This window comes from Mastacembelus armatus, chromosome 22 (genome assembly GCF_900324485.2).
Source record: "Mastacembelus armatus chromosome 22, fMasArm1.2, whole genome shotgun sequence".
In the NCBI taxonomy this organism is placed as follows: domain Eukaryota; kingdom Metazoa; phylum Chordata; class Actinopteri; order Synbranchiformes; family Mastacembelidae; genus Mastacembelus; species Mastacembelus armatus.
This window is the reverse complement of record NC_046654.1, coordinates 7,235,268-7,256,142: the sequence shown is the minus strand read 5'-3', so window position 1 is coordinate 7,256,142 and position 20,875 is coordinate 7,235,268. Positions and strand designations below refer to the sequence as shown.

Genomic DNA, 20,875 nt, shown 5'->3' with positions numbered 1-20,875 from the left:
GAGGAGGATACAGAGGATAGGGTTGAATGGAGGTGGATGATTCGCTGTGGCGACCCCTGAAGGGAGCAGCCGAAAGAAGAAGAAGAAGAAGGTCAGGTTTAAGTCTTTTAGAATAAACATGGTAGCAGGAGAATATAACTATACATTATTTGAAATTTTGGGTTATATTTGCTGTTATTAGTGTTCCATTCTTAGTAGAAAGTGCTTGGTATGCAGGGCTTTTGTGTATTGTGTGTGATGAGTGTACAGTAGGAAGAGGTAGTCTGCACTTCCTTTGTGAAAGGAGTTGTTCACAGGGTGAGATAGAGTTCAGCATGGTGCCATCAGCAACAGGCGTCTGGTAGACAAAATCAGGATTTAGTGTCACGAAGAAGTAAAACCCTCAAAGAACTGAATAAGTATTCACTGTTTAAGTGCACCCTTTTATTCTTTCTAATATGTACATAATCCCAAATAGGACTGATCAAAGTGCTAATCTTTTAATGAGGCTGTGGTCCAGATCTGGATATCTTATAAAGGGATATGACAAAAGGCTGTTTTTTTTTTTCTAGAAGTCTACTCAGTTGTTTTTACTTGTTTTTTTTTCTGTTTGGGGAATGAAGTTTTATTTTAGGAGTGTGGCACCACTAGGTATGCATACAGACCTCTCCTCCACACTTCTCCTCCCCTCCTTCTTTTCTCTCCCATGCCTGTGAGTCACTTCCATGCACCATTTCAGGGGAAGGGGGTGGGGGGAGGCAAATAAACAAGATCTCTTTCCAAAGTTTATGCTCGCAAAGGGAACTAGATGAGGGGGCGGCATGCAAAAGGTTTTGGGGGGTCTGTGGCCAGCAATTGAAAACTGTTGGCCTTACCCGGAGAGATCTGTGTACACTACTTGCAAAGTCAAACAAATAGATCCAGGGTGAAGGTTTACGTGTGCGTTTGTACGACTGCCCGTAAACCTCCTAGTCTGTCACCTTCAATCACTGTTCTCTGTTTCTGATCAACTCTCTTTCTCTCTCTTTATGTGTGTGTCTGTGCAAAACGCTGTTTGTGTTTGTATCTGTGTCATTTGTGTGGTGGTGTCTATGTTCAAATGTCGTTGTGTGTGTGTGTGTTTCCCACGTGGGTGCCAGGCCTGGATCCAGAGAAGCACTTAGGAAAACATCTGGCTGACATGGAGCCCCATCTGAAACAGGTCACAGACTGGTAGATACTCTGTAACCTTGTTAAACTTTTGGCTACATGCACTTACTGTTTTTACCACAGTGTCGTGATTGGTTTTGTATTTTATTCTTAAACTTATATTAAAAAAGTTTAATAACCTTTAATTTGACTGCCAAGACAGCATACACATACATATTGTAATTGAGTTTGAGGTAACCAGAAAAAGGTGACAAAGAAAGCTGAAAGACAAAAAGAAAATATGTTTACATATAGTATACTATGTTTAAATAAAATACAGCTATCTATAAGTTCAAGTGGTTTTAATAGGGTGATTTTTTTTTTTTTTTTTCAATGATTAGCTGTCCCAGAAGTACGGAGTCCATATTTGTGGGGAAGGGGGTGAATATGAAACCTTCACCCTTGATTGCCCTCTCTTCAAAAAGAAGATTGTTATGTGAGTAAAGCACAAGTGTTTGTTTTAATATGCCGTTGCACATTCTTCAGCATGTGGCTGCAGTAAGTTGAAGTAAGTGATGTGTTTGTGCAGTGATGCAGCAGAGACAGTGATCCACTCAGCAGATGCCTTTGCTCCAGTTGGCTACCTGCGCTTCACCAAGATGCACACTGAGAACAAGAACAGCGTGAGTTAAACTTATGAAAGAGACCAGGAGTATAACTTGTTTCAGAATTAAAAATCAATGCAGAATCAATAATTTTACAACAAAAGTTTAAGTTGCTTTAGGCTTGATTGCTTTAAAACCACCCTGAAGGCAAAACAAATGCAAGAACAAAACCCTTTGGTGTCTGATAACTTTGTTAGGGAGAGGAGAAACACAGCACTGTAGGGCAGGGTTCAGATAAACCTCCAGAGGTCCTCTCTTTCTCTCCTGACTCTCTTGCTCATGGTCTCTCCCTTCCTCCCTCGTACTCTCTCCTCTAGCCCCACATGGCCTACTTTGACGTCTGCAATATTCACTGCAGCCTGAAACTAGGCCTAGCTTAATAAACATGTCTGCTCACATTAAGGCGCTTTGCATTCAGGTAGCTGGCTAAGCGCACATAGGCGGGGGCTGTGGGGAGGCAATAGCAATTGGCTTTTGCTATAATAGAAGGGGGCTTCACAGACTGAAAGGTTGACACTTCAAAACATTTTACTTCCCTTGCAAGAGCAGACAAGTTAAACATGTTGAAATAGTTGTTAAAATGTTATGATGGAGAGATTGACCTCGTTTCTGTATACTTTTAATTGCTCTTGTTCAAATTGTCTGCTTTAATAAGACACCTGCTAGATGATGAGTGTTCCTGATGATGTCCTGTATTTGCAGTTCAAAATAATGTGCTGATTTGCTTTTGTATTTGTCTATGTGTAAGAGATTGTTTGTAGCCTTGCATGTGTGTATCTGCATGTTGGGTGGGGGCTGGGACTGTTATGGACAGAAAACATACCCCCATCCCACAGTGTCCCTGACCCTGCAGCCTCACTCCCTACAGCTATATATTTTTTCACTCCCACAACACCACTTCCACCCCCATCACACAAACATACACACACGCTCCCGTTGCCCCTGTAGCCCCCCCTAGGTTTCTGGGGGAAGAGCAGGGAGATTCAGGGTCTGCGAGGGGAGGAGAGAGGAGGAGAGGGAGGGTGTAACCAGGGGAGAACCTGCCCTGGTTCAGCCTTCTGAAGCTCTTCTCGTCAGAGTGACAGATCTGCGGTGACACCAGCACTAGAGGAAACTGCACCGGGCTCAGGGGGTGGGGATGGACCACCATCATTTGCCCTCCGTTAATGCTAGTCAAGCTATTTTTCATGCTGGCCAGGAGAGAGGGGCTGAAGTATAATTAATTTGATTATCATATGCCCTAATGCAGTTGACAGCAGATGAGGGGGGTGAATGAGATTGGGCAGGGTGAGGGGGGCATTGAAGAAATATGTATTTAAATGCGTGACACCCCAGCAGGATTTGGCAGGTAATATGAATGCTTTAGAGAATGGTAATGATTTGTTATTTAAAGACATAGATAGCAGAGTGTAGAGGTATAAGTGAACAGAAAAAAAACTGGTGACATCCAAACATGTCTCACCCGTCCAGTCATGAGTTTTGACTGACAGCCAGCATGATTGAATCTACAGTATCAGAAATCACCACTCTGTATTCGCCTGAATCATGAATATGTTAGCATGTTGTTTCATATTCATTCACCTTGAAGTTATGTGTATCTGGGCCCTTGTCATGAAAGACTGACACACACAGCTTGCTTTGTGGGGTTTTGAAAATGTTGGCTAATTATACAGTGTTTTGTCTGTCTTTGCAAAAGGCTGAGCTCTCTTTGGTGGGCGTTTGGCCTGATGTATTCCCTGTGGTGCTTTATTGCAGGATGTGGTGGTGAGTGCTTTGCCCCATGGTAGTTGTCCTTGCCAGAACGCCATTGACAAGATGACTGAGGAGGTGGAATATGCTGATCAAGCTGAAGACAACCAGCAAGAATTTAAATCAAATTGTGACCTTAGTTGTCAGCAAGGCCATGGTGAGATTCATTTATTGTGAGACATGCATGTGCTGACATGCATGCGTGAGTGTGTATTTATGTTTGTGTGTGTGCACGCGTGTGTGGGTGTGTCAGATGATATCTGCGTGTGGCGAGTACTCCCTGAATCTGTGTCATGCGGCCAGCATCATGATGTTGGTATTTTTGAGTGACTGTTTGACAAGAACTGTCATTTCAGAAGTGTGTTTGTGACTATCTCTGAATTTGTTTCTTCTGACATAAATGACATATGCATAAATTCCCTCTGCAACAGCCAATGTCCTAGTTGTATATCCTGGTAAATGAAGACAAAAAACAGACAGAATGGACACTTATTTTGCATATCCTAAGTCCTGATCACACATTATGAACGCTAAACTAACCATTTGGAGTTCAGACTACATCACATACTGCTACAGTTCTAAACCTGGTAACCACATCATATTTTTCCTGCAGCTCTCCCTCCATCCTGCTCAAGTAGAAGCTCTAGAGGCTATCAGTGGATTTCTGGCATCAATGGCCTTCAGAGCCTGGACAACACAATCCAGGGCCAGACATCAGCAGCTTTCACGCAGCTGCAAAGTAAGAGAATGTGTGTGAGAAAGTACAAGAGAGTGAGTGCTTATGAAAGAACATGGTTTACCAGAACTGCGGACATGCTTTTAAATATTTCTACACAGGAAAACCACAAGGGTCTACTAGAAAATTCTTTTTTTTGCTTCTATGAAATTGCAAAAGCAAAAAGCACACAAAACGACACACACACACACAAGTAAACTACCTTTAAAAAAAACAAAAAAAACCAAAAAAAAACAACCCTTTAATAAGTCATGTTTTTGTTCGATCAAATAACAGTGACATCTTTGATATGATCAAGAAGAGATGATACAGAATTTCTTTGTCCAGGAGTGATTTAAGCAGCACAGTCAAACAGATTCTGCAGGGCTTATTGTACTACATGCTTTACTTTGGCCCCAAAGCACCAGTGGAGAGAATATATGGGAAAAAACTTCTTTGTCCCTTGGGTGTCTTTCTTTCTCTTTGCTGTGTTAGCTAAACACACATGAGGAGGTGTGGCAGAGCTTGAGAAGTCGTTCCTTATTCAAAAGTGCTTGTCAACCCAGCATGCAAAGCCCTGTGTGTCAGAGACTCCATCAGTCACAAGAATGGGATAGCGAGTTGGCCACCAAACAAGGACAAGCATTTTAAATGAGCCGAAACCAGGCATCTTTTAAACACAGACAAAGTCTAGTCATGTTGGGTGGGTTATCATTTTTGCCCTGCAGAAGTTTAAAAGTGCACGCTTTTACAGTGTATCTCAATCTTTCTTCTTTTTCTTTTTTTTTTTGATGGTGAAAGAAGAGCAAAAGATGAAAAGCATATTTAATGTTTATCGTGGTGCTCGGCTGAAGAGCCTTCACAGTGCAGAGACAATATTAAACAAGTTAATATTTAATGAACAACCTCTTTGTATGAGGGCGAAGTAGTCTAAGACGCTAGTGTTGGCAAAGGAAAAACAAACTTGAAGCTCTTTCAAATGATTGTAGGGAGAACGGCTTTCTTTGAGCCATTGTGCCTGCGTTTGCATCCAAAGATGTGCACACATACTGTGTAAGAGACAGCACTGAAGGGGACAAACACCATTACCACTTTAAAGCAGTTCCAGGGGATTTCATTGCCAGCAAAAATTGTGATAGTGCTCAAATGACTGTTTGAATTTGTTCAATGGCAACCTTGTTAGTTGAAGTAGGAGTAAACACAAAAATGTCACCAAGATAAGATAAGGTAAGATAGATGGGTATGTAGAGATAAACCAGTAACTCTCAAAAAATGGTTACATGAAATTGTTTACCAGTTACAAGCACAGATGTAATGGGGCACTTCAACGTTTTCTGTGTAAACATACCTGGAATATGTGTTTTTCGACCGGTGTTATCATAAGCATTTTACAGCTGTTTTTACCAAACATGCTTGAGTTAGTTTAGGCAATATTAGGTGAAGTTATGGTTAGTAAGGTTATATTACTGTAATTGGAGACTGATGGAGTGCACTCCATTCTAATGTGTTCTCTGTGTCCAGGCATGCTGGATAGCAGAGGCTGGAGTTTGAAGGACACTATCCTAGTTCACCTGTATGTGACGAGCATGGAAGACTTTGGTGAACTAAATGCAGTTTATAAGACACACTTTGACATCAACCCTCCAGCCAGGTAAAGGTGCAAGAACTCAAAGTCCTAAAGCATTCGCTCCTCTGAAGAAATTTTATTCAAGATCAAGTTACACAGTTCTTTCCACATCTCTTTCCACAACTTTCATTGTAGGGTGTGTGTCCAGGCTCCTCTACCTGCTGGTCAGCTGCTGCAGATGGACTGCCTGCTCCATGACTGGACTGAGCCCCTGGAGAACGGCTGCTTCCGCCAGAGGGAGGCTCTGCATGTCCAAAGCCTTTCCCACTGGGCCCCAGCCAACATTGGACCCTACAGCCAGGCCCTCAGGGTAAGACTTCAGGTTGTGGGTATGATGTTGACAAGTTGAATTTGTTGGCAACCAACGGAGTATATGCTTTCATAAGCCTAGTTATTTATATAGAGCCAGAACTCCTGTTGTCAGTAAGTAGATTAACAGATAGAAACTTTAAGTGTCTAAAAATAATGATGAATGCCCCCCACAGGCTGCCTGAGCCAAATGTAATAAGTTCAAATTGCTTCATAATTGGTGAAAAGCCAAAGTGTATTCAATATATAATTTGGAACTACAAGAAGTAGCATTTTTTTTACAGTTGCTTAATAAATTAATGATACATATTTTGCCAAATACTTGTTTTTAGCATTATTGTCTTGCCATATGATAGCATTCAGATTTTTTTTTTTTTTTGGGGGTTTAACACAGTTTCATCAATTTTTAAATTTCAATTACTATTTCAAGCTGGAGCTTCACATTACTGGTGCAGCTACTAAATGCCAGTGACAATGAAACACTGCACTGAATCCCTTGCTCCTTAACGGGCAGGTACAAAGTCAAAAACAAGGAACACTATTTTAACGAAGCAATTCACAGCAATCCATCACTTTTAGGATGTTAGGTAATGAATTAATGAGGAAGTAACATGGATCCATTTAAAGAATGATGAATCTCATTGGTGATTCTTATGGTACTTTGTTGTGCTTGACTCTTACAACGCAAATGAAGTGTCTCAGATTATGTGCAGTGCTTTATGTGCATTTCTCCATGCGATTATTGTTCTTATTGCTACTCTGGTGTACATGTGTGAACATGTATTCCCATTGTAGTGGGTATCCATTTTTTGCACTTGTTTGTAAAGCTACAAAAAGAACTTCTTTCATATTGTTTCAAAATCAGAAAAAATGTTGAATTCAAAGGCAGAGCAGAGGAAGTGTGGGCTGTGGTTGCACGGTTGGCTTGCTGTTTTGTTTACCCAGTGTGTATTATATGGGATTACACTTGTCAAGGTACTGTCAACAAGGATAGTGTCCATCTCCTCCACGCTGTCCTTGATCCTGCAACCAAATCCGTCTATGAGTGAGAACATGTGTGGATTAGCCATTCATTTTGAGCTTGACGGCATATCTCACCAGTGTGTCACTGAAGCTCAGAGGATCTTGGGCAGTTTGGATTCCTGAGATGTAACCTCCAGAGTCAGGTTTGCTTTTAACATGCCATCAGAATTTGAGATCATCACTCAGTAGAGTCTCACTGAGACATGAAATTGACATCAGCCGTTGGCATGTGTTGTTGCCTCCAGAACACTAATCATTCATTCCTCTAATAATGATTCAAATTCAAAGCAATTTGAGAAAACAATGAGGAGTTTGCTTGCTCAGAGCTGTAAACGGCACTTCATACGACCCCTGCTTCGTCTCTGTGTGTCTGCTCCTCCTCCACGCTACAATGACTTAATTTGATCAAAAATGTATTAGCAACTCTTCAGTACAGCTAGAGATTTTTACATATTGATACAATTACCCCCTTGCTGTGAGTAAGCATGCACTGCCACCCCTCCTTTCAACAGCACCACGCTGACTCCATCTTAATGACAATTTTCCTTGGTGACTGTTGCTGAGTGACACCATGGCGACAGGGCTCTGGCAACAACAGAGACTGAAAAGCTGCTGTCTGAGACCAAATAACCTGGAGCCCTTCTCATTCACTGTCTGGAGAAAAGAATTAGTAATTAAAAGAAGGCTACAGCTATACAGGGAGGTTGGAAGGGTGAGGGCTGGGGGGACGTGAAGTGATTAAAAGATGAATTTGTGATCTTAATTATGCCCAGATAAAGTAAGCATTTTTGCTGCAAAGGAGTTTTTGTGATGAGCCCTTTGAAGACTTGAATGACTTGTACCTTAAAGGAGGCAAAGGATTGTAGTTATTTATTTATTTATTTGTTAATCTGACAGAATATAGTGACACTATCCAAGTGAATGTGCTGTAATCAAATAAGGCTATAAACTGATCGATGTTCAGCTCTATTGGGAACAGTGCATTCTTTTGACAAGTGTCCAGTAGTTTGAGACACAACACATGGCTACTGACAGAACACAGCACTCTGGCCCTGCAGGATTTGACCACAGTCTCCACAATAAAGGGGCGGTACTGGTGAAGGTAGAGGGAAGGAGCATTATGGATTGGCATGTGATGGATGCTGGACCTTCACACTCCATCCATCTATTCAGCTGTCTGCTTGGCTTGTCACGTCTCTCAGCTTCAGCTTTCAGGAAGGGCTGACTGTCATCTTATAGCTGATATATTCAGATCTGACTTGATTTAAAGATTTAGTTAACCTTTATGATGTTAAAGCTGGGGGCCTATTGGAGTGTTGTATATTAATGTATGCTATTCCGGTAGTTTAGATAAAAAGTCGCAAGCTATAAATACAACAATGATTTAATGTGTTTTTTGTTTTGACATCATTCCACATTGTTCTATACCTCACTGACATGTCTTCAGAGGTTGCATTCACTGCACAGTATGTATCACTTCTACTAATAATACATTATTTCTGATTGCGGTAGTATCAAAGTTTGTCTCACTAATTGTTTTGCTGTCTTATTTATCAGAGATCTAATGCAAATTTAGATGTCATTTGCTTTAGACACAATTTGCATAATCTAATTAAGATATAAGAAATGTCACTCTTTTATTATATCAGTCAATTCATTAAATTCAAAAGTTGCTTTCAGACATCCAGTTTTGGTTGCAAAATATCAAAACAAATTCTCTCTTTCCAACAAAAGCCACGTAATGGCATGCTTTTAAGAGAAATAAAAGTTATTACTGCCTTTTCTGTCAGTTATTTCTTTGAAGGAGCTTTTAAACAATTCTGTTGCATTAGCATAATAGCAGGAAACAAGAGCATGGGACTGTTTCTTTAGCCAGCAATGTTCCACATTTTTACACAGAAATCCATTTGTACTAATAACAGACGATTAAGCGTATGAGTTGCCAGATGGAAAAAAATTGACCTATCATTTACTAAAGTCAGAGTTAACAACTGGAGTCTCAAACTGCAGGATTTTTTTCCCACATCTATTTAAATTAATGCTCCCTGTTCCGTCACATCCCCTTTGGAGCTGCATTTACAGAGGCTAAAGCAGATCTGAATAGAAAGACTATCACTTGAATGGTTGTTAAACATCTTCTCGTTTCTGTTAAGGTAAGTGGCTTGCCCCTGGGATATTTGCTGGGAAATTATACTCACTGATCAGATTCTGAGGGTGTGTTTGGGGAGCTGACTGCTCTAGCCTCAGGTTGCTGGTGAACACTAACCCCTTGCCTCATTCCCCTAATTGTGAGTGACAGTCAATATTGCTGAAGACCGTCTTGCACAAGCCTGCGATAGGATTTGCATTGGATTTTGAAAATTGTCAAAGTGGACTGTGAAGCTTCAGGAGGGAAGTGGATCTGATGCTGACAATTCTAACAGAGGGAGGAGTGCACTGAGGCAGGTGGAAGAATTTGAATAATCTTCTTAAAGGAGTTTAATGCTAGATGATTAAAAACAATAAGTTGAACCTTATGATGAAGAATTCAGAGGTTTGGCAGAGACATTATGATAATGAGGAGACAGGGGAGTATCCTCTGCTTGTTGGAACCCACTTTTTTAATTGGTTTATTTCAACCAGCAAAACATATAATATGAAATATTATTTTTAGGGCATTTTAATATGGACAGATGGGGATGACTTGTGATTTAAATCCCAAAGATAAATTAGAACATAGATGTTGTTGCCACCATATATCCATCTTAGACTAGCTAATTAGCAAGAACACCCCACAAATTATACGCCTTAAGGTGTCATGTCTGAGCCGTATTTTAAAGTTATAGCTATATTACAATACTTTGCATTAGAAATGTGGGAGAATAAATAGGACATGATAAGTTTGTGACGCTAACAGGCCCAGGAATGCTGCTGTTTATAGTGAATAACCAAAGGGTTGACAGCTAAAGATGAGCTAGTGTAGTGAGTGAGAAAGCAAAAAAAAATTTAGTGATGAATAGCAGAAATTAAGCTAAGTGCTTTAGTTTTATGGTTTGTTGTTCTCACCCAATAATGTTTCACTACTGTAAAAGAGCCAACATACACAATTCAGCAACCCCCCTAACAACATCAAACACCCCCCCCCCCCCCCCCCCCCATCCCCAACCTTCCTACATCTAGAGAATACATCTACCTCAATTACCACAGAAGAATAATTAGCCAAAAACAGTGTGTGTGCGTGCATCAGCGTTCAGGGAGGTATTCATGCAGCATGAACAGATTAATTAGGACATTTAACTTCATTTCTAATACAACAAAATTAATCCCATAAAATATGAGGGATCTCGGAGGAGGTGCCTGTCAGCATCTGATGCCTCTCCCCTGTTTGCCATAATCTATTAAAACCTTGCTTTTATCTCACCTCTCCCCTGTCATACTTTATGGATTTTTTCATAAACACGGCCCATACTTCATAAATGTCTCAATTTTCTAGTCTATTAACATTACTTCAAAAACGCTTGATAAAAGAGGAGGGCATGCGTGAAATAATGCACCAATAATATGAAACGCTGGAGGCTAGAACAGTAGGGGCGGCTCTCTAGCGTGCAGACTCAGACAATGCAAGGGATGTTATCAACTTTAATAAAAGAACAAATGATCACTTCCAACCAAGGAGGAGGGGAGATGATGCAGGGAGGACGGGGTGGGGCCAGGAGAGGAACAGTTGTCGAGTAATTGAGTCGATGAAAAATGAGGTCTTGAAGGTTGCACAGTTTGAGCAACCATGAGATTGAAGGCTACTCAAAACTGCAGTTGTTTTATCATGTGTAGTTATTTGCTCCTAATTGCAGAATCTTAACACTTTTTTTTTTTTTTTTGTCTTTTTATTTCAAGGAAAGCATTAGGAGAATAGGCTGGCTATTTCCTTTCCTGAAAGTCTTTTGTCTGTGGAGTCAGAAAGGTTTTGACTGACAGGTGAGCTTCACCTCCCAGCTTTTCTCCGGCGAGCATTGCTTCAGCTCCTGTCTGTGCAGGCTTTACTCATCCTACCCATACACTGGGTCAACTGTCTTCACTTGAACCGGACACACACAAAACACAATGATCAAACCCAGTAAGACCTTTGCACAATGGCATGTCAGCTGTATGCCCTGAGGCAGCTCTTACTAAGACACTCACAAACACACACATACACCTGTGTGCTCTTTATGATAGGCCCTGCCTGTATGACAAGGTAAACTGGTTTGGTCATTAAAATGAGTCACAGGTGACTCACTGTAATACACTCATGACTGACAGGACAGATGTGCAACATTTAAACCGTATCCAGTGACACGCAGATAAATAAAGGTGTATGCAAAGTCAAACAAAACAGGCAGTTTACACACATTATCTCTTAGCATCAACAAATTCACACCTAAACATTTGTTTGCTTGTGTGTAGGACTGTATACACACAGAAGTGCATGCTCTTGAACACAGTTCTATCAGTTTACAGCCCTATTTGAATGCAAAAATGGGAACACACTCAGTAAAACCTCTAATACAGTTTCACATCTCAAGACATGTATTTGCAATGACACACTGTCATAGCCTTGTCCTGGGACAGTGCTTATGCTATTGGAAGGGGGCTGGGCACTTTTGCCTCTAAACGTGTACACATACATGTGAGAGGTCAAATCACACCACTTTTTTTAATCTGATGAGGGGGCAGTTTTATGGGAAGTGGTAGACGGCAGCAGGGGTAATTATGTTCCCTCCAACCCACATCCCTCAATTTTTCCTGCTGTGACTGCGTGGAAGCTGACCTGCTATGGCAGCAGACATTTTCAGGAGTCAGTGCATTTTTTTTTTTTTTTGGGTACATTATCCTGTGCTGCTACTGCTGCAGCACCATGTGGTATCAGGCTGGTATCAGCTTGTACCCGGCGAGGACAGGGGTAGGACTGGATCTGTCAGAGTGCATCGGCTCTTAGGCAGTTGCCTACGCCGGCACTGTGCCTCTGCCCCAGCCCCTGCCACACTCCTACTCATTAATGGGCCTGGCCCTGACAACTGATCCTAATTGCCTTTGAACAGCTCTTCATGTATTATTGGTGCCTGACTGCCTTGGTTCATGTCAACAAGCCATGGGAAGCTGGGACAGGATAGCCACAGTCATTGCCCCACTTCCTCAGTCACATACAAGCACAAAAAGAACATAGACACACCAAATCATGCAGAGATACATGTATATACTAGATATGGATAAAAATATGCATACACGTCTGTCATATGTATATGTACACAAAGGTGGACAGTTGACCATTCGTAATCACCTGGACCCCTCAAGACACAGGTCTTTGGTCTCTCTAGTGAATTAAAAACATTGTAACATAGCAGATACAGAAATTACATTAACTACTTCCCAAACATTATGCACTTGTTTTAATTCGTATATGGTTAGAATGAACAAGAACATTGAATGGGATGTAGATGAATGTAATTGGTTATGATGTAAGGATAGGGTTTTGTTTGATAAATGGTAGACACTGACACTGCTTTTTAATTTGAGAGAACCACATGTATGTATGTGTGTGTGTGTATGCAGGGATGTTTGCTTCTCACTTTGTCACTGCTGATGAGCGGTGGAGGGGTGAATGGTTCAGAGAAATCAAGAAGGCATCTGAAAAGTGTCAAGTAAAGAACCCACCACTCCAGATGTCTGCCAAGACACTCACACTATTACAATTGCAATCACAAACACTCAGTCAAAACACATCAATTATTTGTAGTCCCATGTGTGAATTATTACCCCGTATCCAACTATTTACTTCCCATTTCACCCTTCTATTTGAATACGCAAAAAGGAGAGGTGGAGTGGCTTGGCTTTTTATTTGTGGAATGAAATAACTGAATACCAAATGCATAGATAAAAAGCATAGCGGCGTGTCCTGTCCACTCCTATCACTGTCTTTGAGAGGAGAGACGTATGACCATCCCATTACTATGGTAACTAGCCACTATATTCAGAGCTGCCCGGGTGTGTTTCTTCCCCCTGCAGTGACGAGCGGGCATAGCTGACAGGGTGTACACACACTCAAACACACACAGTACACGCACACGCACATGAGAAAGAGATGGGGAAAGTGTGGAAGATGCTTCTTGTGAAATACATACAGTGGTGCTAATACAGAACACTACAATGAAGGGGCAAGCATCCACACATGCTTGTGCAATGACGTACAGGAACTAATAGAGAACAGCATTGGGAAATGGAACACCCTAACTTGACAGCATTAACTGTTACCCAGAAAATTGTATTTAAAGCAAAGACACATTAACAATGTCCGTACAAACATCTAGGTAAACTTAGGCAAAAAGCACAATAGTCTGTAAAAAACTGCACGATGCTCTTCCATTTTTGATTTTTTTCATAGCAATCAGCCAAACACAACAGGATAAAATTCCATCCTTTCAGAAAAATAATTTTATTAATGGAAAATAAATGTTGTACAAGGAAAGACATGACTGATATTACAACTACAGGCTTTCAAGTGTCACCAAGCCAGGGTATGAGCTGTTAGTAATGTCATGTTACTGCAGCAGATACACCTACTGACTGTTCTGTAAGGCACTGTGCTACAGTTCGTGTATTTTAGGAAATCGCTCTCAGATTATTTTCTGATTATAATGATCTCCTGTTGACCTGTCCAGGGTGTACCCCTGCCTTCCACCCAAAAGAGAGCTGGGATAGGCTCCAGCAGATCCCCATGACCCTGGTTAAGGAATAAGCGGGTATAGATGATGGATGGATGGATGGATGGATGGATGGATGGATGATCTCCTGTGTTTCTCCAATTCCATAAGTTACACCCTTTTAGAAGTGGCAGTCAAGTCCTTTAGTTAGAATTGACTGTAATATCCATGTGCAAGAATACTGCATTGCCGTTTTGTCCTCATTTATTAAGGAATTTTTTTTCTTAGTAGGTTTACAGATGACTTAAAAAAGAGTTAGCATTTACATTCCATTTACTCTTGGCCACTTGTTTCATCATAAATTTCACATGGAGCAATTTGTCTGAGTAGTAACTTTTAACCTGGGTCATTCATTTTTCAAATGCCAATGTCATCAAAGTAGGCTTTAGTGTGGTAAAAACTGCTGAAGATGAATAATATACAGCCCCCTGTTTTTTCAGTGGACATATCAGCATGTTCACTTTAATATATATTTATTATTGATATTATGGATTTATTATGTAAGCGAATGTCAAGTCCCATGGGCCTAGGCAATGTAATGAAGTTGTGAAGAGTTCAATATAATAAAGAGTACACAATATTTTCCACATGTCAAAATTTATTGGGTTGAATTTGATGCACTGACAAAAATGTTAATATTTGCTATATTTTTCAGTAGGGATTCAGTACATTTTCAGCATATTGCATTTCACCAGTTTTTGATTGTGAAAATAGTATTACCTCTGGTGTATGTTTTTTGTTAAAGTAATACTTTTAATTATTCCAAAGTAGAAACAAAAAGCATTTCTTTGACTGGCAATCTTTATATTCAGATTATTTTAGTTTTTATCTTTTAATCAACATATTTCAGCTGCATTGGATTTTTATGGATTATTTATTGATGAAAATAAATATACACCAGCATGTGTGTAGAGGTTGTAATGAAATCCCCATACAGTTTGTTAAAGCTTTTTAGAATGAATTCCTAGTTTTTCATCCATATTCCTGCATTTTAGTGATGGAATTTATGACTTCTTTATGCAAACATTTTGACTATCTTTGGGGAAAAAAAAAAAAAAAAAAAGATCCAAGGTGACTTCGATGCTGTCTGGCCAGCCAGACTGAGTGTACTTTGAATGTACAGCATTGCTGATACTCCAGCTGGCTTTTTAATGAAACCATACTGCCATCTGTTGAGATGAAAAGGAACTGCGTGTATTTTCTGCAGTGTTGCTCTGTCTTTTCTTTTTTGTCTGCTATTTATCTTTGATTTGTGAATACTGAACTACATGTTGTATCCATTACAAGCAATATACCATTATCATGGCTGGAAGAATGGATTTGTCTGTACGTGTGTGTTTAACTGGGAGCGGCGGATGCAGGCACGCACTGCCTTTCTCACTGGACCCAATAACTTTGTGTTGCTGGTCACAGGCCGATTCGTTTTTGACATTCACGCTGTCTCATCTAGAATAGACACCGTGGTCCTATCCTTCACATAGTGCGCTCACGCACTCATAGTCGCTTAACTTCACTGGAACTGACAGTTATACTGTAATGGCTGTGCCACAGTACTTTGTGTTGACATAATTCTTTTGTGCCCAGGTTAAGTTAGTGCTTCTATTACCAGCCAGACTAAGAGATGTAGCTTCAAATAAAAGAAAAATATGAAAAGACAGAAGAGATGAGATGGTCACAGCTGGGTAGGGAGAAAGAAGGGGGTTGAGGGTTGCAGTTTCAGCATCATTCAATCAGACAACATGCCCCTCAGCTGAAACTGCGAGACCCTCCCCGATTCTCTTGAATTAGGGAGATTAGCAGGAAAGCACATAATTCAGGATGATGGAATTTGTCATAATTTGCATTGTCCTGGAAAGATTTGGTTTGATAGAGCGATGCATGGAGGGGCCTGTCATGTCCCACGGGCAGGTCGTAGAGGAAGCTTGGCAGAAATGATTTTTGCGATATGTGCATCAGTCGTAAAAGCCTCACAACCAATTTGTCAAAAAATGTGAGGTCAAGACAGTTGAAGGCAGCAGGGCATTTTGCCTAACGCAATGAAAAACCCTGCCCCTCCATCAGTTTTCAACCTCAGCCCAGCTCTGGTGTGGCACAGCGCTCCATAACAGCAATTTGTCTACATCAGCTTTGAGTATTTGTTATGTTCTGTTTGATCTTATTTCTTCATTTCAACATTAGTAAATCACTGTGAAACTTTCACAAGAACAAAATACAACCACCTTCTGAATTTTATCACAAAGCTTTTTTTTTTATCATAGTGGAAACAAATATATATTTTTTCAAGCCTGTTGGCATTCAGATGTGTCTCCCTGAGCATCCAGCAGTCAGGCTCCCCTGACCTTGGTCATCGTACTGAGCGGCAGCTCTTGACCAGCACAAAGTTGACTAGAGCTGACTTGACAGTGTTACTCTTCTGCACGGTTCAGTGTCTGTGGAGTGGGCATGTCGAGGGCAGACATACAGGCACAACAGAAAAATACACAAGCATAGAGAAGGTGGGGGGTTGGGGTAAGGCCAGTGTCCCTGGCTCAGACTGACCACACATTGCCTCAACAATGGCTCATTATAGTTGTGCAAGTATTCTTCTAAATTTGTCAGCATAATGCCATTGTGTTTTGAACATATGTTTATGGTTTGTTTTCGGAATAAATGTACAGTTTTAGACCTTGGAGAATGTATTTAGAATTGCCCTGTACTTGCCTTCCTTTATGCACTTCATACAGCTATTTATGTCGCAGTTTAAGTAACACTGATTTTGTGTGACAGTTGAGCATACAGGGGTTAGGCTCAAACTGGAACACAAACAGGAAGAAAAAAAACAAGAAAAAAGAGGAGGGAATAAAAAAGGCAAATACTGTATCAGCCTCCTCCTTTCCATGAAGCCTTAAATGAGAAGCCTAACATGGGGAGAGATTCTGTAGAGGGGAGAAAGGTTGTGGTTCTCCTGAAAGGTTTATATTTGTAGAAATGAGGTGTCAGAAGAGGCAGGATTTCCTCAGGGCGCAGCACAACATGAGCCCATCTCTTATCATTTCCCACTCTGAGACGTGATCTGCTTTGAATGTACTAATGCTAAAAGAGCCCCACAGACTTGAAGCCAGTTCAAGATGAAATCACAGCACACATCCCTGACAAACTGCCATCCACCACACAAGGATTAAACAGTCGTTGAATATCAAATCCCCACAGAAATGCAGAAATAATATATGCACTTAAATGCATTCAACAAAACTTCAACCTCAGTTTTTGATCCCCTCATTTTGAACTATTTTGAGATATTTTCCAACCCTCAAATATTCAAGGAATGAAGAAAATTGCTAAAGAGAAAGAGTCAAGACAGAAAAATTTGTCGCATACATTAAAAATGTTTTATAGATAAATGATTCAACCTGAAACCTGATTGTCCCATTTATTTAGTAAAGCATATATGTCAAATATATGCCTACGTCATATATATGCCTATGTCATTTTAACAACTCTCAAAAGGTTTTACATGCCACATATCAGATGTGTGAACATGTAATATCTTGGGTTTGAATCCGGCCTAGTGCTACTCACATGTCATTTTATCTGTATTAACTCTTAGCTATGTAATCAAAGCATAAAACTTTCAATAATCATCTTTAAATCCATTGTATATATGCAAATATAAACCCTTACTCCAGGGTGAGGTTGTTAACAACTCTCAAAAGATGTAGGAACACCCTAATGAAAACATCACAAATAATATTTACATTTTGTATTTAATTGCTGATACTGTATTGCCATTATCCCTGTCGCTTGGTTACTTGTCCTTGGCGTAAGGGAAAAGTTACACCGTATTAATCTAACCTATTTTACACATTTTGTATTATCGTTTTCCTGGTTAAATTATGCATGAGGTCTCAATGGGGAGAAATGTGACCATTAGCATATCTGATAGGACCAGTGGAGCAGTTTTCCACCTCTCTCTGTCCTTGAAACCAAGCAGAAAAACCTGACTGTTCGTCAATACTAGGTCATTTTATCCAGGCAAGCCCAGTTCATCTATACCGTTCCAAAGCTCTGCTAATGACACATGGAGACATCCTCAACACGACAGGGGCCCAGAGGACTCCATCACCAATGTGAATATAGTCTAGCACTGTCTGGTCATCTTTGGGAGCTCTTTAACTAAAACTGCTATTAGAAACACCTCAGACACACAGGCCTGAAACAAGACACTGCTGAGGGTTGGAAGTGGACACAGCTAGGTGCTTCCTGAGTACATTTACATATATAGTATGTTACTGTCTGTACCTCACAGGGATGGAGAGATATAATATGTTTGAGGTGCGTGACCTTTGGACAAATTATTGGGTTAATTAGGAAAATGATTGTGTTGTAGGCATGAAATAAAGACTAGCATAGGATGAAACAAAAACACAGCTCAGTTATACAGGTGAAATATCTGAAAATGTTTTGAATTATGGCAGTAAATATCAAATATTTTTTTTAAAAACAGAACAACAGCTATAAACCAACACGGACATGAAGTATTGATTTGTTGTAAACACTGTAAAGAAGCCCATGCTTGCCTTTTCTCTGTGGACCATTTAGACTGCTAAGGCTAGCATTTGAAAAATACTTACCTTGTTAAAGAAAGTTTAATGTCATATGCAATTGTTTGACCCTTATGAATATTAAAAGATCCCATCTCTGGCCTATTAAAAATGCATGTGGCATTGTGGTTGTTGATCACGTTTAGAACGCCCATGCAAATTGGACTGTCTTCCTTGTCAAGGCCTAAGATGAATAATGTAGTTGTGTTGTATATTCTGGGACACACCATTGACAGTCAATTAACAAGTTTGATTGGTGTGTGAAGTGATTCTTTTGAACTGTTAATTTTATGTAAATAGTATTTGCTCTTGCTCCACACTCTCTCCCCCATCCGGGTTCACTACAGAAAGATGTGCCCCTTTCACCACAAACCCCAAATCCCCAATTCCACCTCCCACTAAGAGTAACTAGAGCGGGATCCTTAATAATTGATCATCACACACCTGCTTGGTAGAAGCTATGGGAGTCTGCCTTTAACAGTCAAGGGGCCCCATGCTAGCCCCTTTTGATATTCAAATCAACAAATGGTAGCCGGCCTTTATGAATTTGAAATGGAAAAGCTCTTTTTATGGTGAAGAGCTTGTTCAAACATTCTAGCCACACATCCAACCTGATGGAGCCCTTCTTTGTTGGAGAGGATATTTGATGGCTCATAAATGAAATGCCAATGACAATTTGTTGTTGCTGTGTGGGAATCTGCCCTTTATTTTAGGCAGACATAGTAATACAGGTGCCCCGGCAGATTGCGCTTTCAGGTAAATGTTTCTGTGATTGATCCAACTGGTTGGAAGCAGCGAGGGCCTTATCTTCTCCCTTTGTATCCCCCACACTGACTCACACCCCTCTTGCTCATATACACTCCATCTCGTCTCTTGGAATGTCCCATTTTGGAGTAGCAGAGACGGAAGCTGAAGATTCATCAAAGTTATCAAGTTAACCTAGATGGTGAGGTCGTAGTAATGAGCCATGACTGGTGTTCACCCTCTAGCTAAACCACTGCAGAGCTACCACTTTGTTCTGCTACAGACAGGTTTAATATAGCTCATCAAGAACAAATACTTTGTATTCAGTTCCTCTTTTGGACAAGTTAGGTCATAGCCTACCACTCTCTGTTTGGCTTTGGTGTGGCAAGTAAGGAAACCAAAATGTTTGTTTTGAGTAAAGCAATAAGAAGTTTGGTTAAGGGGTTCTAAGTCCTAATTAATAACTCTGCTTCAGTTTAACACTAATAATCTCAGTGTAAACACAATACTGCTCTGTGTCCTTGCTAATCAGCAAAAGACTTTGTCTTCGACCGTGTATCAATTGATTCAGGCCTCTTTGATCCTCCCTGGGGATCCACATGTGCTCCAGGCTCCCTCCGTAGTCCAGCAATTATCAACATGTCACCACCATCTATTTGCATTGACCAGCCGCTAGTATCCGGCACTAATGCCATCCAACTTCAAACACTGGTGTCTCCAAAGACCTGACCTCCTTAATGCCACCCATCATCCCTGCTCGTCTCTCTGCATTAAACAGATAGATTTTTTCTGGTTTTGTTAATACAAGAAGCTTAATTCTAACAAAGGCATTTAACAGAGAATTGAGCTTATTATCACATGGTTAATTGTGCTTATAAATAACATTGGTGTCACAGAGATACATTTGCAGGTTTCTCACAGAATACCTTCCTGTTTTAAAACTGTGAAATGAGAATTCTTGGATCTGGAAATTGTTAATTAATACACTGCTAATATGCTAATAATCACCGTGATGTTAATTTGATTATAGCACCCACTGATGAATATTGCACTTTATTTACAAAGTACCTAGAGAATAAAACTCATTGTGGAGTTTGATAACTTTTTTCTTCTCACTTCTTGTTTTCTTTTGAATAGCTACTGCACTTTGTTAAAATGAAATGGAGAAATGATCTGGTCTTGATAATATACTGCAACAGAGTCTTGTAGACTCTAGGGTCTCTAGATTCCAAAGCCAACATCAATGCTTACACTGTGTTTTCTTTCTGTGCTGCAGGTCGACGAGTTGGTTTTCTGTGCCGGCCAAATTGCTTTGGTCCCATGTACCATGCAGATGGTGGAGGCTGGCACCAGCACGCAGACCCACTTGTCTTTCAGTCACGTGAAGAAGGTTCTGGAAGCTGTGATGAGCAGCTTGACTCTGGCTCATGTTGTCCAGGCTCACTGCTACACCACAAGACACCAAGACATACCCGTCATCAGGACCATCTGGGAGAACATGCTGAGGGCCACAGCGGAAGAGAAGGTCAGCCAGTGTGGAGTGAGATTTTTGTTTATGAAATGGTTAAGGAGAAGAAGCCATGTCTGGTTGTTTTATTATAGATGCAGAGGAAATATTGATCATACTTATAATACCATAA

At 40.5% G+C, this 20,875-nt stretch overlaps 1 protein-coding gene across 2 annotated transcripts in view; it reads left to right on the top strand.

Annotated features, from left to right (window-relative positions):
- Positions 1-20,875, top strand: part of dph6 (diphthamine biosynthesis 6) — a 52,888-nt gene that overhangs the window by 20,962 nt on the left and 11,051 nt on the right. For both annotated transcript variants that reach the window (XM_026309437.1, XM_026309447.1), the window contains 8 exons: positions 1,119-1,180; positions 1,509-1,603; positions 1,697-1,790; positions 3,528-3,678; positions 4,135-4,260; positions 5,758-5,887; positions 5,999-6,173; positions 20,512-20,760. In XM_026309437.1, the coding sequence (XP_026165222.1) occupies positions 1,119-1,180; positions 1,509-1,603; positions 1,697-1,790; positions 3,528-3,678; positions 4,135-4,260; positions 5,758-5,887; positions 5,999-6,173; positions 20,512-20,760 (1,082 nt within the window). The remainder of the gene's footprint in view (positions 1-1,118; positions 1,181-1,508; positions 1,604-1,696; positions 1,791-3,527; positions 3,679-4,134; positions 4,261-5,757; positions 5,888-5,998; positions 6,174-20,511; positions 20,761-20,875) is intronic.